Raw genomic sequence first — 17,168 nt, 5'->3', positions numbered from 1 at the left:
AAATTGACCGTCTTTACCATTCTCATTGGCCTTCCGATCCTCTACACATATCCATATAGTTTAAGCTCGTTGCTAATCAATTAACAACACTGTAACTTTCTTAATTCACTCTTACTCACATTTATTTTGCAGAAAATCACCCGACTACACCCAAATCATCACCATTTTTTTTTTTTACTGCAAACTGCGCGCTCTCTCGGTACTATGCGGAACTTTCACTGGCGCCATTTAAACTTTTCGTTGTCTTATTTTTTTTTTGCATTATCATTTGTTTTTTTCTTCTGTCTTTTTTTTCGTGCCCTACAGAGGTATACGTGCTGGACGCGTACGTATGTCGTACACGCACACAGAAACCAGCTAATTTTAATCCAACCTAGTCATCAATGTTTTCTCCTGTTACGTCAAACCGTTACCGTGTTGCCCGCTTCGTTGATAAATCAACAACGACGGAATATCATCGAACAATAGAATTACTCAATTACTTCTTACGTCTTACGCCATTGAGAATCGAATTTTTTTTACAAGTACGAACATCGACAGTACCACTGATCCCACTGATCTGACGATACGGAGCTGAGTTGTAAAAAAAAAAAACAAAACGAATCGCGACGAGTGGCCACGCTGATACATACTCGGTTCATGCTTGCCTGCTGCATCGTTCTGGCAAAGATTTTACCCACGGTTTTGCATCGTTGGTAATAAACGGAAACGTCAAAATGTCATAACACGTCTTTCTCCTGAACTTCCTCATTACAAAGCATGCACTCGTCTCCAGTATTGTAAATAAAAATTATTAAATGTTGAACATAATTATGTTTCGATCGTGAATCGAGTCGTCCACTGGTCGTTGCTTTTGTTGTTAACCTCAAACGAAACTCGTCACTTTCATTGCAAGAGGTATAAAGCTATACTTTGTTTATACTTACTGCATTTCTTACTACAAGAGTCTAAAAACTGATATTTTCACCTCGCATAATTACTGCACGACAATCTCAAACCAACATTCATTTGTTATTGGCCAGCAGGCAACAGTCTAAAAACACGATATGTCATTGTATGACCTACTATTGTGCACCTTTTTTCACACTGTACCTACTTTTACAATCGTAAATTTCTTCAAGCCGTCTTTTCTGAAACAGATAAAGTCATGGTGGACCCAAGTACATCAGACAACTTTACTTTCCCATCAACTTTGTTGAATAACTTATCAAGTTTATCTTGGGAATCTACATCTGCTTTCTACGATGTTACAAATGAAAGTACATCAACAGAGTTTCCAGAACAAATTCAAACTGAAATGTCAACAAGTGTGGTAAATACCAGCAGAATTACTGACATCATCGAAAACCTGACCAAAGCTATTGATGGTGCAACAAACTCTACCCAATCTTCCCCCATTGATTCTACCACCAAAGGTACTATCTGCTCTACGACGGAAGAACCATTCGATGAATTTGGACCCCCTGAAGGAGTCCAGTATATTTTTGTTCCTTTAGGAGTTATGATCTTCGTTGTAATACTATCTGCTGTGGTAAGGATTTTATTGAAAATTATTATAGTAGCGTATAAAGTGGATGGAGTCATTATACAATGCTTTAATTTATACACAGTAAATTACCAGCTTTTAGATCAATTTTAATTGGTTTGCTCTTGAATTGAGAATCATTTATTTATCTAGGTTACCAATTTGGCTAAACATTAAAGGAACATTACTGCATGTTAACGACAATGCTAGATAGCTCATTTTGAACCAACTCATTTCCAATCCAAGTACTAAATTTGCAAGTTTCGCCCAAGAGGTGACCCAAATGTATATTTCAACTTCGAAACCCACATAACGTTGTTTTTGAATATGAGCAGGTAATACCCTTAAATCATTGGAGTATGATTTTGGGTGACGATATCACAGTGCTAAAGACTTAAGCTCTTGGATCACACTACACATAATAAGTTAATCATCTGAAACAGATGTTGTAAATTCTGCTGGCAAATTAAATCACATACACCATTTGCCAAATTATTTCTTCAAACCATTTCGTAAGGCATCTTGCAAGTTGAGATAATAAAATTCCAGGAGTGAAATGTAAAGTTTGATAGACACCATGATATAAGATAATTGAAGAAAATTGTTCATTTGTACACATCATTCATTGCTATAAGGAATATAATTTTGTATGAACTGAATACCTAATCAATTGAATTCTATGAAGAAATTTTGATTGTAATCCGTGTTTTAATAATTCAAAATTTGCGGAGGAATAACCACATTTGGTAGGGCTATATAGAAAAGATGTCTATGTCACTGATAACATATTCACATGTGTGTTAGTATTTGTGACAAATTAATGGGTAGACATCAGTTTTGTACATTACAAATTTGACTGAAATTTGGATTTAGTTTTTACACAGACATTTCAACCGATATGGCATTGTGCATACACAAGAATATACTGTTTTTTCAAGAATACTCATAGATAAACTCATGGATATTCCACCAAGACTTGAAATCATAAGCATTCTAAGATTATGTGTGTCTTTATAGGTATTGATTATATCACGAAAGCGTAAATTGGAACGATTGAGGCACAGATTAATGCCATTATACAATTTTGATCCTGGCGAAGAGGGAGAAGATGATTGGGAAACTGAGCTGCTAGATGAGAATTTCGATACTCGTCAAAAGAGAGTAAGCAGAATTTATCAATAAGTATATGCATTGACTTTCGAATAAAAATCAAACTATTGTTTTCAGCAAGGCTATCAATCAATGGACACGGAGGAAAATGCAGAACTGTTCAGCAGCCACTGAAGGAGTCGTATTATTTTGAACCAAAGTTATAATCCTTTAAAATAGTTATGATCGTTATTACTACGTAATAGTATTCACTTGATATTAATTATATACATGTGTGTACGTAGATATACGTACATGTAACGAAAGAATCCAATCTAGTAAAGAATCTTATTCGTATTAATAGGTAGAGACGTTTATTTGTAAGGCTGGAGCTGAAGTAAGTTTTTTATTTGAATATGAGCTCTGTAATTTATAGACATTTAGAAATCTCTAAGCAAATCACTTGCGCGTAGCCAGCACCATTCTGTTCATCTTAAATTGCAAACGTGATATAGATCGTAAAGTATTTTAGCACATATTCATCACACTTGACGTTGACACGTTTTTACTCAAAGCGATTATTAATTATAATTAGTATTATTTCAGTTGCTTAAAGTAACGAAAAGTTTTACTTAGTAGGTACAGCATTAACATGTAAATGTATAGTAGCATTAATCACTGCTACGTACAATCAGCCAAAGATAATCTAACTTTTATATCGTTCGTACATATATTGCAATATTATGAATATCGAAGAATACAGCGTTGGCACTGTATGAATAAAAACTATCTAGTCCATAGCATGTAATATAGTGAAATCAAATGTAAACGATATCTGATTGCCTATTTCAAGTAAATCAATTTCAGTATTATCTACTAATAGTTTATAGCCCACATTAATTATGTAACTTACGTATCCTATTATGCCTACTTATTTTTGCATAATAAAATGCACAAATGATTTCCCCTAGTTATTCTCTGTAGTTAATTCCTGCATGCAAATCCTTATGCAATTAATTACTTAGGTACACAGGTCGAATATAAACTCCCCAACACAAAGAACGGCGAGGACTCCTAAAAAGGAATAAATTATTACAAATTATTTTGTTTATAGTTTATTTAATACAAATTTGACATTCACACAATGTATGTTTAATCAGAAATAAGATTTTGTTTGACATTGTAGCAATACTTTCTACATCTTTTCACATGGAAAGTACTCCACCAGGTTTACGGATATTTAGTGATTACGAAGTTAGTTGCTTCTTATATTTCGGAGCAGAGCCATTTTTACTTATAATATTAATATATAGAAGTGCCATAAGGTAATATAATCGTATTTGAAGATACTAAAAACCATTGTTTAAAAATGAAATTGGGTCGTACAGTACAGATGAACCCGGGCTTGGATGCCTAAAGTCTTAAATGTTTGTTCACATTTTCAATATTTAGTAATAAATCAAAACGTGTCTAAATACTAAAAAATACATTACATACGGTTTATACAAGTAGTGTTCTTTGAAAGCTTGGCTTCTCAAATAACTTCTGTTAGCTTTTTCATTTTCTCATTTTTTTTTGTTTTACTTTTTTAAAACTTTTTCTCTCTACCTCCTTTTGTTATTAAATTCGGAATATTATGAATTTCGGTGTCACTTGGTGTGAGCTTTCAACAAGTTATGGAATAGTAAAACTTAAAATAAAGGAACGAGGATTTTTTTCAAGGGTATCTGAGAGTGAATCAAAGCTAGGGTGACTCAGCTACTTCAATTCTCCTCTTCCTCTTCCTCCTGTTCATCTTCTTCCTCACCAGTGCTTTCTGGCTTTTCTTCTACCTTCTTCGGTCTACCACGGCCACGCGGCGCAGTTGCAACTTTTACTGCACTAGCCTATGAAAGTCAATGACGAATTTTCATTAATTAAGAATATTTGGATTGGTATGAATAATCTTGAAATCTAAAAGTAATTTTGTAACACAATAACATGTTGCGGATAATTGGTTATAACTTGAAGGAGTATATAAGAATTCTAGTTGCTTTGCAGATTTTGCCTTGCATAGTTTATACCTTCTTCTTATGCGTTCCCTTTGGGCGCCCTCTGCCTCTTTTGACAGGTACTGGGGCATCATCGTCATCGTCAGACTTCGTTACAACGTTGTTCTTTTCCACTGGCGGTCTGCCTCTCCTCTTTGCTTCTTTGACAGGGCTTTTTGCTGGACGACCACGCTTCTTCTTATCTTCAACAACCGGTGAACCGTCGTCTGACATCTTTATTGCTTTGTGGAATGGACTTTAAATCAGCAATCTGAAACATTTCAGTGCACATACGGTTTTAATAACTTCCAAACGTTCGGTCATCGTTAATAATTAAAAATTCGGACGCAATCGTCGCCAAGATTGTTTCAATAATCAAAGTACTCATAAATTGCATTAGATACTAATTAAATTGTACGAATGTTAAGTACTGTGAAAATGGCATTCTGGTATGTTCAAACAATCAAGAGTGTAAAGAATGATTTTTATCGGGAAATTATCAACAAGATTTTTGCTTCTACTCATCATCATTGTACAATAATACACATAAAAATATTCTTCAGCATTCAATTATGAGATAGACATCACATAACATGACATAATTTGTTAATATATTTGAGAAATGAGCGAGGTCTTCTTGTTATACTTCCTAATCAAAATTCATCAATTCTTAATATCACACAGTCGTTTACAAGTCCAAATATTAACTAAACGAAAATTCCGTATTGAAAGTAGTTGAAAATAAGCAAAAGTGAAGTGATGGTCAAAGTGTGAGAGAAGAGTTCGTGGTGTATGTTTCCCCGCCCATCATGATCGAAATCATTAACAAGATAATTGGCAATCAAATTTGCCCACTCTACCACAGTAGCTCTTCAACCTTCCACAAAATGGATGCAGCGCTATGGTCGGCATCAATTAGAATGGCGCCATGTCCGTAACGCGTACTACGCAAAGTAACACAGACTACTATTTATACCTTCGATGAGTAGCCGGTTCCCATCATATTCATCTATAGGTAAAGCGCTAAACATACCCGTACCTCGTAAATATACTAATAATTCAATCCACTTGATACTGGTGCGCAAAAGTAAAAAAGAAAGGTCTTTCGGATTGTTTACATATTTTGTAGTGACTACTTTTCAAGATGGCGCTTCCCGCGGACGCAGGAGGGAAAATGACTCTGGCATCCCTGTGGCGTCCCTCCAGACTCGCGTGTATAAACAATAATGGAATACATTCGATATGACGTCACTCATGCGGATATATCAACTTGCAGGATGAGTTTTATTACGATATGCGCCGTTAGGATTCTTTCGCACGATTATTTCTTCCAAATTTTGAATAAAATTGTTGAAAAAATCGAAAGCTACAACGAAATAGTCAGTTGAATCTCGTGAATATCCCCGCCCGATTAAGTGATAGGCAGTTTTCTAGATTATTATTTTACAGGTTGTTTCACGTATTGAAGTGGAAAGTTTAACCCGTTTTTCGCGATAATTAATGAGGTTTACAGTGAATACGCCGATGTTAGTGGTATCTATCGATTTTCACAGCTTCTACCACTGAACCTACCCCTGCAAAATATCTTTCTAGAAGCGCGCGCAACGGAGGAAAGCTAGGTTTACGTCGTATACACAACTACGTACCGAAGAAAAGTAGAATCTTCAGAGAAAAGTCGTCACCAAAGTGTCGTATTTGTTGATTTTTGACGATGCCTATTCACCGATTGCAGTAACAAGTTTGTAAACACTATGAAAAAATTGACTTTCAAAATCAACCGTGTTATATTTTACAAAAATTCCGCGCCCGCCATTTTCAAAACGCTTTGTTTAATGCGATTTATGTATTTACCCGATTGAGCCCACCCTTTGAACGAAGCTTCGAACGGAATTAAAAAAAACAACTTTGCAGCGATAAATTTTTACCGAGTGATTTTTTCCTACAAAAGTTTCAACAAAGGTCAGTCCAAAGATACGTTCACGAAATTGCGTGGAAAATAATTCAATGAAGGCTTGACTGCCGAGAGACGCCATAGCTACAAATGGCATCACCCGTACGCGTTGGTGAATTTTAGATTTCAATTAATATCTCTGCTAGTATTATAGCCAGCGGTAAACAAAAATCTGAGTAAAATTAAACTAATAAACTAAGAATTTTTGCCGATTTTTGACCCCCCAAAATAAATTTATCCGAGTAGAAATAAAATATTTGTAGAGAAAACGTAGACGGGACTTACCTCAGGTTTGCGTTGGAGACAAAGGCCTGCGCGCGGGACGGGGCTACGGGAGACGCAGTTGTGGCTGTGACGTCCGCGGACCAGGCTGAGTGAATGACTGCAAATGTTGCCGCCAGGTTCTCCCCTGTCTGGGATGCTTCCCGCCAAAAAATTACCTCCGATAGAAAATTCATTTATTTTTTACAGGGGATATTTATTGCCGTAACAGTATCGATACGTTAGTAAAAATGTGATAAAAATTTTCTGTAGGTTCAATTTTTTATAATAAAATTTACAAAAAGCTTTATTCCCACTTCGCCAAATGTAGACCGTGGTCGTATACACCCGCCATCATTCCACGGCGAGGTTTGGATCGATTTGCTTGTGTTAAACCCCCTGAAACATTTGAGGTGAATTAAGAATGACTCCTTTTTACAACTTACAGCTTTATCATAACAGCACACTCAAATGGATAAGTGTGTCAAAGACTTTAGTTTTCTTTCAAGATCCGTTATTAAATTAGAACGGTTATGTTATATGATTATTTCATGAACGATTCCCTCCGACATATGATATAAAACAGACTGTGGCACCTAAATAGGAACTATCCAATTTATTTTTATTCATTCGAAGTATTATGAAATATTAATAATGGAGTAGCTATTGTTATCCAAGGATCAAATATTACACAGTTTGTAATGACATCATACTCGACGTGCCTCCGTGGCGCAATTGGCTAGCGCGTTCGGCTGTTAACCGAAAGGTTGGTGGTTCGAGCCCACCCGGGGGCGGTTATTTTTGCATTTATATTTCAGTTTGTTTAATCATCGGGAGAATTTTTTGAATTTTTAATGAATGTGAGAAAACAGCGTCAAAGCATTGAGTAATTTTCGTCGGTTGGTTCGCTTCAAAAGCTGCTCATCTTTGAAGGCTTCTTGATAACATGTATTATTCTGATCTGTAGGTAATGGTAGAGGCAACAGTAAACTACTACCGGTTTCAAATATATCAAGTCGGTCGAATACATTTGAGTATTTTTCAATAATCCCTTCTGGAAAAGTCAGTCGCTATACTCATTTAAAAAAACAATTGGCTTGATTTTCAAGTGTTATTTGTAATAAGAAATGATGACCGATATTCTAGAACTGTTACAAGAACCACGAATGACGAAAGTCTGCGCTCCCATGGTTAGATACAGCAAGTTCGTAAAGTTGCAATCGAGTAAAAACAAGAAGTTGACATTAACCTCATCTGACGGACAGCTGACACTGTGAGGTCGATATCGTTGTAATAACGATTTAAACCATTTACAGATTGCAATTCAGGACATTGGTTCGCAAATACAATTGCGACTTATGCTTCACCCCGATGATAATGGCTGACTCTTTCGTGCAGTCTGCAAAGGCCCGCAACAATGAATTCACTACACACAAAAATGACATACCACTGATCGCTCAGTTTGCAGCAAAGACAGTTGGTGATTTCGTTGGAGCAGCTGAAATGGTCGCACCGTAAGTATTTACAAGATTGTTATGATGAAAGGATAATCCTAAGCTCAAAATGAGAGATTTTGTACAAAGTGTGTAAGAGATAATAGGGTTCATGTCTTTGTTCACTGCATTTACTTGAAGTTTTTATTTGTCAACAGGTATGTTGGTGGGGTGGATCTAAATTGTGGATGCCCGCAGCGGTGGGCTATAAAAGATGGCTATGGTGTGGACTTGTTAACTAAACCTCAACTAGTTAAAGACTTAGTACTACAAGTTCGAAATCGAATACCTCATCCTTTTACAGTGTCCGTCAAAATTAGGTTACTCAAAGAAATTCATAAGACTGTAGAGTTTTGTCAGACATTAGAGAAAGCAGGTTTATCTTTCATCACCGTTCATGCGAGAACACCACAAATGCGTAACGAATCAATTGATCTTGAGGGGTTGAAACTTGTCAGAGACTCTATTCAGCTACCTTTGATTGCTAATGGAGATGTTAAAAGTTTACGAGATGCAAAATATATGTATGAAAATGTCCAATGTCAAGGTGTCATGTCTGCAAATGGAATTTTGACTAATCCAGCTCTCTATTCTGGGTTTTCAGAAACGCCATTAGCTTGCATTCAAGATTGGTTAGACATTACTTCAAGCATTCCAACGCATTTTATATGCATGCATCACCATTTGGTATTCATGCTTGAGAAGATTCTTCCCAAAAAAGAAAGATGCTATTTTAATAATTTGCAAACCAAAGAGTCCGTTTTCGAGTTTATAGATAATTATTATGGCATGAAACCAAAGACTAGTATTGAGAGTAGCGAACTAATTGAATGTCAATATAATACTAGACCAGGTAAATATTTCAAAGAAGTTTTGAGTAATTGTGATAACGAAATTTCAGAAGATTTTATGGAGAATATATTCTTAGATATATAATATGCGTAAAGGCCGGATCAATACAGATTATAAGTACTTGTGGCACATATCTTGATATTTGATTTTTGTACCGAAATATTCTTAAACCTGTTTTCATTTCAATAAAGATTGTCGAGTTCATAAGAATGCGGAATTTATTTTCCCCCGTCTTCAAATACCGAAGGTTCTTCCCATTGATTGGTAGCAGCGACATTGAGTATATATATAAAAAAAAAAATCAGCAAAAGATCGAAGTCTGGAAAGTTACTGAAGTTTGCAATTCATTTGCTGACTTTGGGTTCGTTGAATAACTTTTTATTTGTAACCCAGAATGTTATTTTATTAGAACGCACGTGGGAGAACGTAATAATTTTGTAATTTTTTGTGCAAACGCACGCGCAGTACGCCATTGCAGCTGACTGCGCTGATAGATTAAACCATAGACTTATCGCGATAGACTACGCGGTCCCTGCACAGAGTTGTAGCCCTAATTAAATAGAGAAAGCAACAGCGGGGGCCGACCACGGTATTTACGTCAGGTCTGGCAACGAAGCCAATTTTCTACAGAGCGGCGTGGTTCTCTTGTTGTCCGTGGTTTTTAGTGTTTGAAATAGCCATGTCGCGGCGCTGCTATCTAGGGATGTACGTGGGGTAGGGATGGTAGGGATGAAAATGTGTCAATAATAATATTATTATTATTATGTTGGCGCAGCGCTCTGGTGGGCCGAGCTCTAAACGAACTCCGTCATGACCGTCAAATCTAACCTTGGAATATCGCGGGGATAATGACTTGTTGGATTGACACGTCAACGACGGTCGTGGCTTATGTTATGTTTATTGAGATTGAGTTTGTTTCGCGCTCGGTCTACTATGGCGCTGTGGGTTTCTCTGTATTGCCAACATAACTGTCTAGTGTAAAAAGTTAGCCGTCTCAGATTCACTGTCCCCAAGTGTACGTGCAGCTGAATCCAGCAAGCGGTCGGTACGTAAAGACGACAAGAACTGATGTTACCATCACTCACCGCGTGTGCCCAGATAATGCAGAGTCGCGTATTATTATGCCCATGGAATGATAAAACGGGAACAAACTGAAATTTCAATATAACCCCGTATGGACGCTGTATACTTTTCAACTACGCAAATTCGTGTGGGCTAAATTCAGAAATGTCAATCTAACTCCATCGGATCGATAGAAATAATGTTGTCCAAATAGATGCACAATAAACATACAGCTGGTTTACTGTTAACAGAGTTAGAAAATTTGATGCAAGGGGTGGGAGACATAGTCGAAGAAGTTAATCAAAGGATGAAGATATATGTATAGTTGTTCCTATATGTACTTCGTGTAATTTCTGTACATATGTTTAATACTTGACTCGTACCGTTAACAGAAGATAATAACATGTATCTTCAATCAACGCTCATATCTTCAATCCGAAAGAAGATGCAGCTGACATATAAAAACAATTTCTTAACTGACGTTAGATTTCTGTGGTTTTTTAGAAATACAGTTTATTTGCAGCGGAAAACCCAGACCTTTCAACACAAAAATACTACTTGTAAATATTTTTTAGAAATTAGGTAAGACTCGATTGTTACTAATGTTTGTATTCATGTTGTAACAAACCCCAATGAACCTCAGGCAATCATTATCACAAAAGTAATTAAAAAAAAAATGTTCAAGATGATCAAGGTTCGTTTTTTCAACTTCCATTCATATTACGTGGTTAGATTGCGACTTTGTCCGCTGACCTCCAAACTCAAGATTGTTCAGAAATTTATTATCAAGTGGCCCAGATTATAATTACTCATATCTGTCCACTTTATTATGCATTTATGGTAGTGCCCGTGTTGATTGTTATGAATTTCGAGTTTGAGAATATGTATTACCGACAAGATCGATACTATTTGACTCGGAATTTCAGCATTTTTCCGGTAACCCCTAATAATAATATTACTCGGAGGATACAATTGTGTAACAATACTAGATATAGGATATCAGAAACTAACGACTTATATCACCTGAAGATGGATTTTCCAGATTCTTTATAATAAAATTCTCATAAATTATCTACGATATCTCTGGCAAGAAAATATAGATGAAAGGTTGTAAGACCTTTCGGAAGCTTCAAGAGCGTTCTGCTTCCAACAATCCAGTGGTCTTTTCTGAGACAAGATTCTGATCGATCGAAGTATTGCTATAGATTTCCGCAAGCAGAATTTGCAAATTTTGCAGACGTGGGTAGAAAAATAATTTCACGACGAGAGATATTGGTAGAAGGTTAATGAGTGACGTTATATATGCTAAAATTACAAGGAACTTGTTAGAAATTCATGTAATTGCTTAATGATCATACAAGAAATATGCATCATTAATGAGTTATTGGAACGGCATCGGGTTCCCGTGGTGGGCTGATTGTCCGTTTTGGAGAAATATACATAGGTCCGTTGAATTCCAAGCGATACTCTTTCTGCGAAGATGACCATCTAACAATGCCTGTACTGGTCTTTGGAATTGGTGGCGAGGCAGCCAACTTATGCGTAAACCGTTTAGTTATTGATGTATAATTTTTTTCGCGTTTTACGAATGTCTCTTCTGAAAATCCGACTTTCACAGCTTCCTCGGCAAGTATCTGCGGGGTATACGAAAAATATTTATAGCATACGCGTATTATGTATTATCTTACACAGTAGGTACGACCTTTTGTAGAAACTATTTTATTCACAATTATTTTGTGAGTAACAATAATTCTATAATCATCCGTTGAAAATTTTTCGTACTTAAATAGTCATATTTTGTATTCCAACTGATTTGTGATTTCCGTTCTTGACGGATCATTTTCTTTTTGTCCAAAATAATAAGTTAATGTGTACAATGTGACCAAACATTTCTTTTGTGATTCTTAATTGGGTCTAAAGTCAATTAATAATATTATAAAATGCAAGTTATCATATTTGTTGCCTTTCTTTTTACGTATGTGGATATAATGATTTTTTGAAAAACTTATGTAACAGTAGATTCAGTTAAGTCATCTACAAATCAAGCGGGTATACAAATTAGTCTTAAAATTTTTGAATAATTCCCTACAATATAGATTCAAAAGGTCAAGCGAGGGAGAAAGATGTTGGAATTGCCAAACTCTAAATTGCCAAAGGTATGTGTACCTTGTTGACTTTAATTAAGAAACAAAATTTATCAAAAAGAAGGATGTATTTACGTGGAATTCACTGAGACTAAACTAGAGAAATCCGAAGGTATTACGATTCGACATGTGTTACACATTATCGAAACACGAGTTTTATTGACAATGAGTTAAATTTACGCATGAATAAAATTGTAATTTCAAAAACTACAATATGTTAGTATTTGACCAATAAAATAAGATCTCTTATGCTCGTTTCCACACCATCACAAGCGGTAGAGCATCCAGCGTGTTGTTGTTCTTGATGTTGGTTTTCTTTTTTTTTTTTACGTGGTATCCCCAATAGCACTACTCCACGGAGAATACTTGCAAGATCGATCTTACGTTCTTCGAAAAATTACAGATGATTTTTTTTCACAAGTTAGTTACGGTAAATTGTTTTTCCCAATCAATTTCTTCTCGCGCATATTCGCAGTTTGTTCTGAATTTTTCTGTTCATATAACCCGCTGCCTATTTATTATCGATGAAAGATGAGTGTTTTGATTATGGATGAAAGATGGTTGTTTCAATTATGGATGAAGGGTGATTGTTTTCATCTTATAGGCGAACGGCGATTGACTTTCGATGTTCGAGCAGGAGTTTTTTTTCTTATGAGGTATGAGATAATCACTGAAATGGAGAACCTGGTAAATACGCAAAAGAATCAACGACTAAACCAAGATCGATAACACGAATTTACCTATCGGAAGACGATGCAGAAACCTTTGAAGAAATGAAAACAAATCGGAGTAGAATAAGCGCAAACTCCAAAATACAACAGAGCTGTATAATTCTACAGTGAAATACAAATCAAACATGACCTGTGAGCGACTCTGGAAAACACACTCTGACGCTAAAACGATCGCAATAAAAGACTGTAAAACCATTGAAAAAAAAACTACAGCTGAATAAATTTTACCACACTTTGTGGTCATGATGAAAACAAGATGACTGACCCTGAACCAGACCTAAACCAGACCTAAGCCTAAAAAATAAAACGTTAATTTTTCAGTATTGTCAATGAAACTCTGTTACCTGGAACAGATGAAAATACAATTAGTGACATATTTGCAGACAAAAATGTACTTAGCTTAGATAAGTAAAATATATAATTAACGACAAAAGAGATAACTTAATTGGCTGAAACAGGCAAGAATGATTAGCTGAAGTGACAAAAAGTTTGATTACCTGAAAAAGACAGAAAGTTTGATTAGCTGAAACAGCCAACAGGTTTGATGAGCTGAAACAGACAAAAGGTTTGGTTAACTGAAACAGACTAAAAGTTTTATCAACTGAAACAGATGAAAAGTTTGGTTAGTTTAAACAGGCAAAGGTTTTATTAGCTGAAACAGACAAAGGTTCAATTACCTGGATCGGATAAAGGAGTGATTATCTGAAACAAGCAAAAGTTTTATTAGCTGAAACAGACGACGCGACGGTATGGTTAGCACACTCACACAAGTCTATACACTGACAAAAAATGGGTCCAACATGATATTCGCTTTAATATTCGCTGCTTCAATTATTAATTGTATTGATGAATAAAAGAAATTCTACATTTTTGAAATCGACATTTTTTTTTGCTTTGAGTTATTAAAGTGAATATCATTTTCGGCTGAACATTCTATAGTTCTCAGTGCATTTGTTAGAAAATTGCTTTTGTTGCCCTGAAATAAACAATAATACGATCACTTAAACGAGTATTTCTGTATGTTTCAGATATATTTGATAAATACTTACGCCAAGATTCTGCACTATCAGTATACACTACCGAGATTTTTGTTCCTACGCGTTGAGCGCCGGCTTCCAAATGCCGCGCTTTCTCTCATAACTGAAAAGTATCAAGTCCACGCGCAAAATGCGGCGTGGAACTTGAGAATTTTATTATTCGTCAAAAAATTGACAGAAGAGCTAAAAGATTAGCACATCGAGAGTGCGTAACTCTTTTATACACTGTTTGCAAAATCGACGTTCAAAAAAACGTATCCGATTTCCGTTATTAACCCTTTCGGCCCGATCGGTGACTATGATCACCCAACGTCCGACGCTCGCTCTGTCCGATAGGTGACTATAGTCACCCAACGCCTGACGCTCGCTCTGTACGAGCGGTGACCATGGTAACCTAACATTTGACGCTCGTTATGTACGAACGGTGACCATGGGAACCCAACATTATGTTATAATTTTTTAAGCATTTTATTTACGAGCGACTGCACTCGCTCTGCGTAAGATAGCCTGGTATTGTGTGTCTGACGGGCGCTTGCAGTTGTTCCGCAAGTACGGACGCTTGCCGCGACTGCTCGGTCAGCGGGGACGGCGCGACGTAGAATGCGTCCGTAGCGAAAGGGTTAATTTACGCACAAGATGCTGCATCCAATTCTCGTGATTAGTCTACGCGCAAAAAAGCGCGACAGATTAAACTGTCAAAAAAATTGTACTATCTGGAACTTGTCCCAAAAATTCTGTAGAAACCCAATCCACATCTGCATCTTTTTGAATTAGATACATTGCTATGCGGATTGTTCTTCACAGATTACAAATCGAAATCGGGAGGGAGGTTGGAGGGCATGCATTATTGTGTGGCGTGACGGTCGGCGATCCTCTTCGACGCGAAGTCTTCGAGCTCAGCATCTCTCCCCATCTAGCGTACCACGGAACGCGATAGATGGTCCAGAGATGCGTTTTGCCCATTCAAACGATCACAGAGATCAATTCAATGGAATAATGATCGGTAATGACTAAATAACTGAATGGAATAACGATTGTAAAATGGTTGCAGAGTAACAAGAAATGGAAAATTCAATCTCGTTAATATTCAAATGCTGACAAATGGTTGAGAGACTCGAATACGGAGTCTTTTGGAAAAAAAATTTCTGTGATCATTTGACGCTGTGGATTACAAAAGTTTGTAACATCACGGCACATCGCGACCTTCCTACCCTTGCGTGTTTCCCAACGGAACCACCCAACGGAAAAGAGACTATCACATACACATGCATAAGCCCCGCGACGGATCCCAAAACGACCACTTACCTATCCGGTTACCTATATTCGATTTAAACGGTTCTACATTTTCTCCAACGCATATCATTCTTCATCATTTGCGCCGTGGTCACTGGACTTACATTTTCGTTGGTTACCTGTTGGGAGCAAAATGTTTTTGTTTCATAGTCTGCCTACTGAAATAATATTGTATATATTATTTTAGTAAGTGTTGGCAGACTACCGGTACATTAACCTTTTGCAAAATTGATTAAAAACATCCTGTATGCCAATTAGCATTTTTTTAAGCGAGCTAAGCCTGCAGTTGATCAATACTTTTCGGATGTTAAAAGATTGAAATTGATATATATTATAAGATGCAATTTGAGTACGTTACGTTATGCCAGACTTTATAATTTTATCGATTTAACAATAATGTTAATAATTGAATACGGTCAAACCTCAGGTGAACCCACCATTTAAACGACATCATCGGTAAATTCAAACGTAGATTATGACATCAGTTACAAAACACAATTCGATCTCGCGAGTGCCGAGTAAGCGGTGGTTACCTGTCGCGATGCTCATTCCACTTTTAGCAACGTGCAAAATTTCTAACTTTAAGTAAGCTGCGGTAAATTAAATTGCGAAAACAAAATTATTATACTGAAAATCAAGCACGTTGCAATCGCGAATGAGCCTATCCATGCAGCTAAGAAATCGAAGATTTGTGCAACAATTGTTACCGCCACGCCACGTGACAGAGGAATCTCAGGGAAATACCCGTAACCTAACACGTGCAAACTCACCAGCGTTGCCAAGAAATGGAAAAGTTACTCGGAAGTCTCTGCTTAAATCTGTGAATTACAATACAGAACACTTGAATTAATTATTACTGTTGTCTAGTTTCATATTTATGCATTGCATGTTATGCAAGAACAAAAGTTCGGCTTTAAATGTACATACCACCTAGAATTATCAATCAATAGTTAAAACAAGTATTGTTACCTTGACTCAGGGCTGCTCCACAGATTTACATGTAGTAGCTCTTGTAGCATCTCAGGTTTATTGGTGAAGCAACGCACTTTTCACATAATTCCGATTTTCACTGATCTCCTATAATATAAAAATCTGCACCGCAATAACACTCAATTTTACACTCATTTTCTGTGCTGTAGCTGTCTGAACCGACTGAATAAACTTGCTAACAATGCAACTGCTCAATTGCTGAAAATCAGCCGAAAAAATAATAAAATTGACACTGGACGCACAGAGACAAAAATAGACATCACTGAAATCTGAAGTTACGCAGAACAATGAAGACTCGGAACACGAAATTGACCTTCAACTTTCGCGGGTGTTTTTATTTCAGTAACTTGGTTTTTTTAAGGCTATACGCTGCTCCTCGTGTAATATTCACAGCTGAGTATGGTGGAAATACACTGATCGAACAACGTGACACAACCTGAACAACGCGGTCTAAATGTTGAACTGATATCGAGAACACTTCGCTCGGATTGCTCGGAAACAACTGAGGCCGCATGGCGCTCTGAAGAAAGAGATTATCAGTTCTCTGAAGGACGGAAGATAATAATTCTCCCACCCTTTCTGTCGCTCTTCCCATGGAGTGGGGGTAGCTGCACGCTCCTGCCTGCTCCTGCCTAGCTGTTCTTCCCCACTCGTGGCCCTTAGCTATTCTGTTAGATTCATCCAATCAAATCATGTTATTTAGTTCAACG

At 36.7% G+C, this 17,168-nt stretch overlaps 4 protein-coding genes and 1 non-coding gene across 16 annotated transcripts in view; 3 read left to right on the top strand and 2 right to left on the bottom strand.

The window, feature by feature from the left end:
* LOC107227535 overlaps positions 1–1,028 on the bottom strand; it is a 45,300-nt gene extending 44,272 nt beyond the window's left edge. For 6 of the 8 annotated variants that reach the window (XM_046744799.1, XM_046744810.1, XM_046744790.1 and 3 more), the window contains exon 1: positions 120–546. The gene's annotated coding sequence lies outside the window, so the exon portion shown is untranslated. Of the gene's footprint in view, positions 1–17; positions 547–926 lie in introns of those variants that run through there. The other 2 variants (XM_046744777.1, XM_046744760.1) reach the window with 2 other exon arrangements.
* On the top strand, positions 289–4,084 carry LOC107227547 (uncharacterized protein C3orf18). The gene is made up of 4 exons (XM_046744889.1): positions 289–325; positions 1,140–1,531; positions 2,543–2,686; positions 2,753–4,084. The coding sequence occupies exons 2-4, from the start codon at positions 1,148–1,150 to the stop codon at positions 2,807–2,809; spliced, it is 585 nt and encodes a 194-aa protein (XP_046600845.1). The 5' UTR covers positions 289–325; positions 1,140–1,147; the 3' UTR covers positions 2,810–4,084.
* Positions 3,714–7,032, bottom strand: LOC107227545 (high mobility group protein HMG-I/HMG-Y). Its single transcript, XM_015668727.2, has 3 exons — positions 6,881–7,032; positions 4,678–4,915; positions 3,714–4,500 (listed from the first exon to the last, which is right to left on the bottom strand). Exons 2-3 carry the CDS (start codon positions 4,876–4,878, stop codon positions 4,378–4,380), a joined length of 324 nt encoding a protein of 107 aa, XP_015524213.1. The 5' UTR covers positions 4,879–4,915; positions 6,881–7,032; the 3' UTR covers positions 3,714–4,377.
* On the top strand, positions 5,278–9,405 carry LOC107227533 (tRNA-dihydrouridine(20a/20b) synthase [NAD(P)+]-like). 5 transcript variants are annotated; one of them, XM_046744884.1, is made up of 3 exons: positions 5,278–5,659; positions 8,173–8,370; positions 8,508–9,405. In XM_046744884.1, exons 2-3 carry the CDS (start codon positions 8,228–8,230, stop codon positions 9,283–9,285), a joined length of 921 nt encoding a protein of 306 aa, XP_046600840.1. In that variant the 5' UTR covers positions 5,278–5,659; positions 8,173–8,227; the 3' UTR covers positions 9,286–9,405. The 5 variants fall into 5 exon arrangements, with proteins under 5 accessions (XP_046600840.1, XP_046600823.1, XP_046600837.1 ...); XM_046744867.1 differs by lacking the exon at positions 5,278–5,659 and adding an exon at positions 7,629–7,819; XM_046744881.1 differs by lacking the exon at positions 5,278–5,659 and adding an exon at positions 7,630–7,823.
* On the top strand, positions 7,577–7,650 carry Trnan-guu. The gene has a single exon. It is a non-coding gene; the product is annotated as a tRNA-Asn (tRNA).
* Positions 9,406–17,168: the final 7,763 nt, after the last annotated feature.

Source organism: Neodiprion lecontei, chromosome 1, assembly GCF_021901455.1.
Source record: "Neodiprion lecontei isolate iyNeoLeco1 chromosome 1, iyNeoLeco1.1, whole genome shotgun sequence".
NCBI lineage: Eukaryota > Metazoa > Arthropoda > Insecta > Hymenoptera > Diprionidae > Neodiprion > Neodiprion lecontei.
The sequence above is the reverse complement of the archived record's forward strand: the minus strand, read 5'-3'. Positions and strand labels throughout refer to the sequence as shown.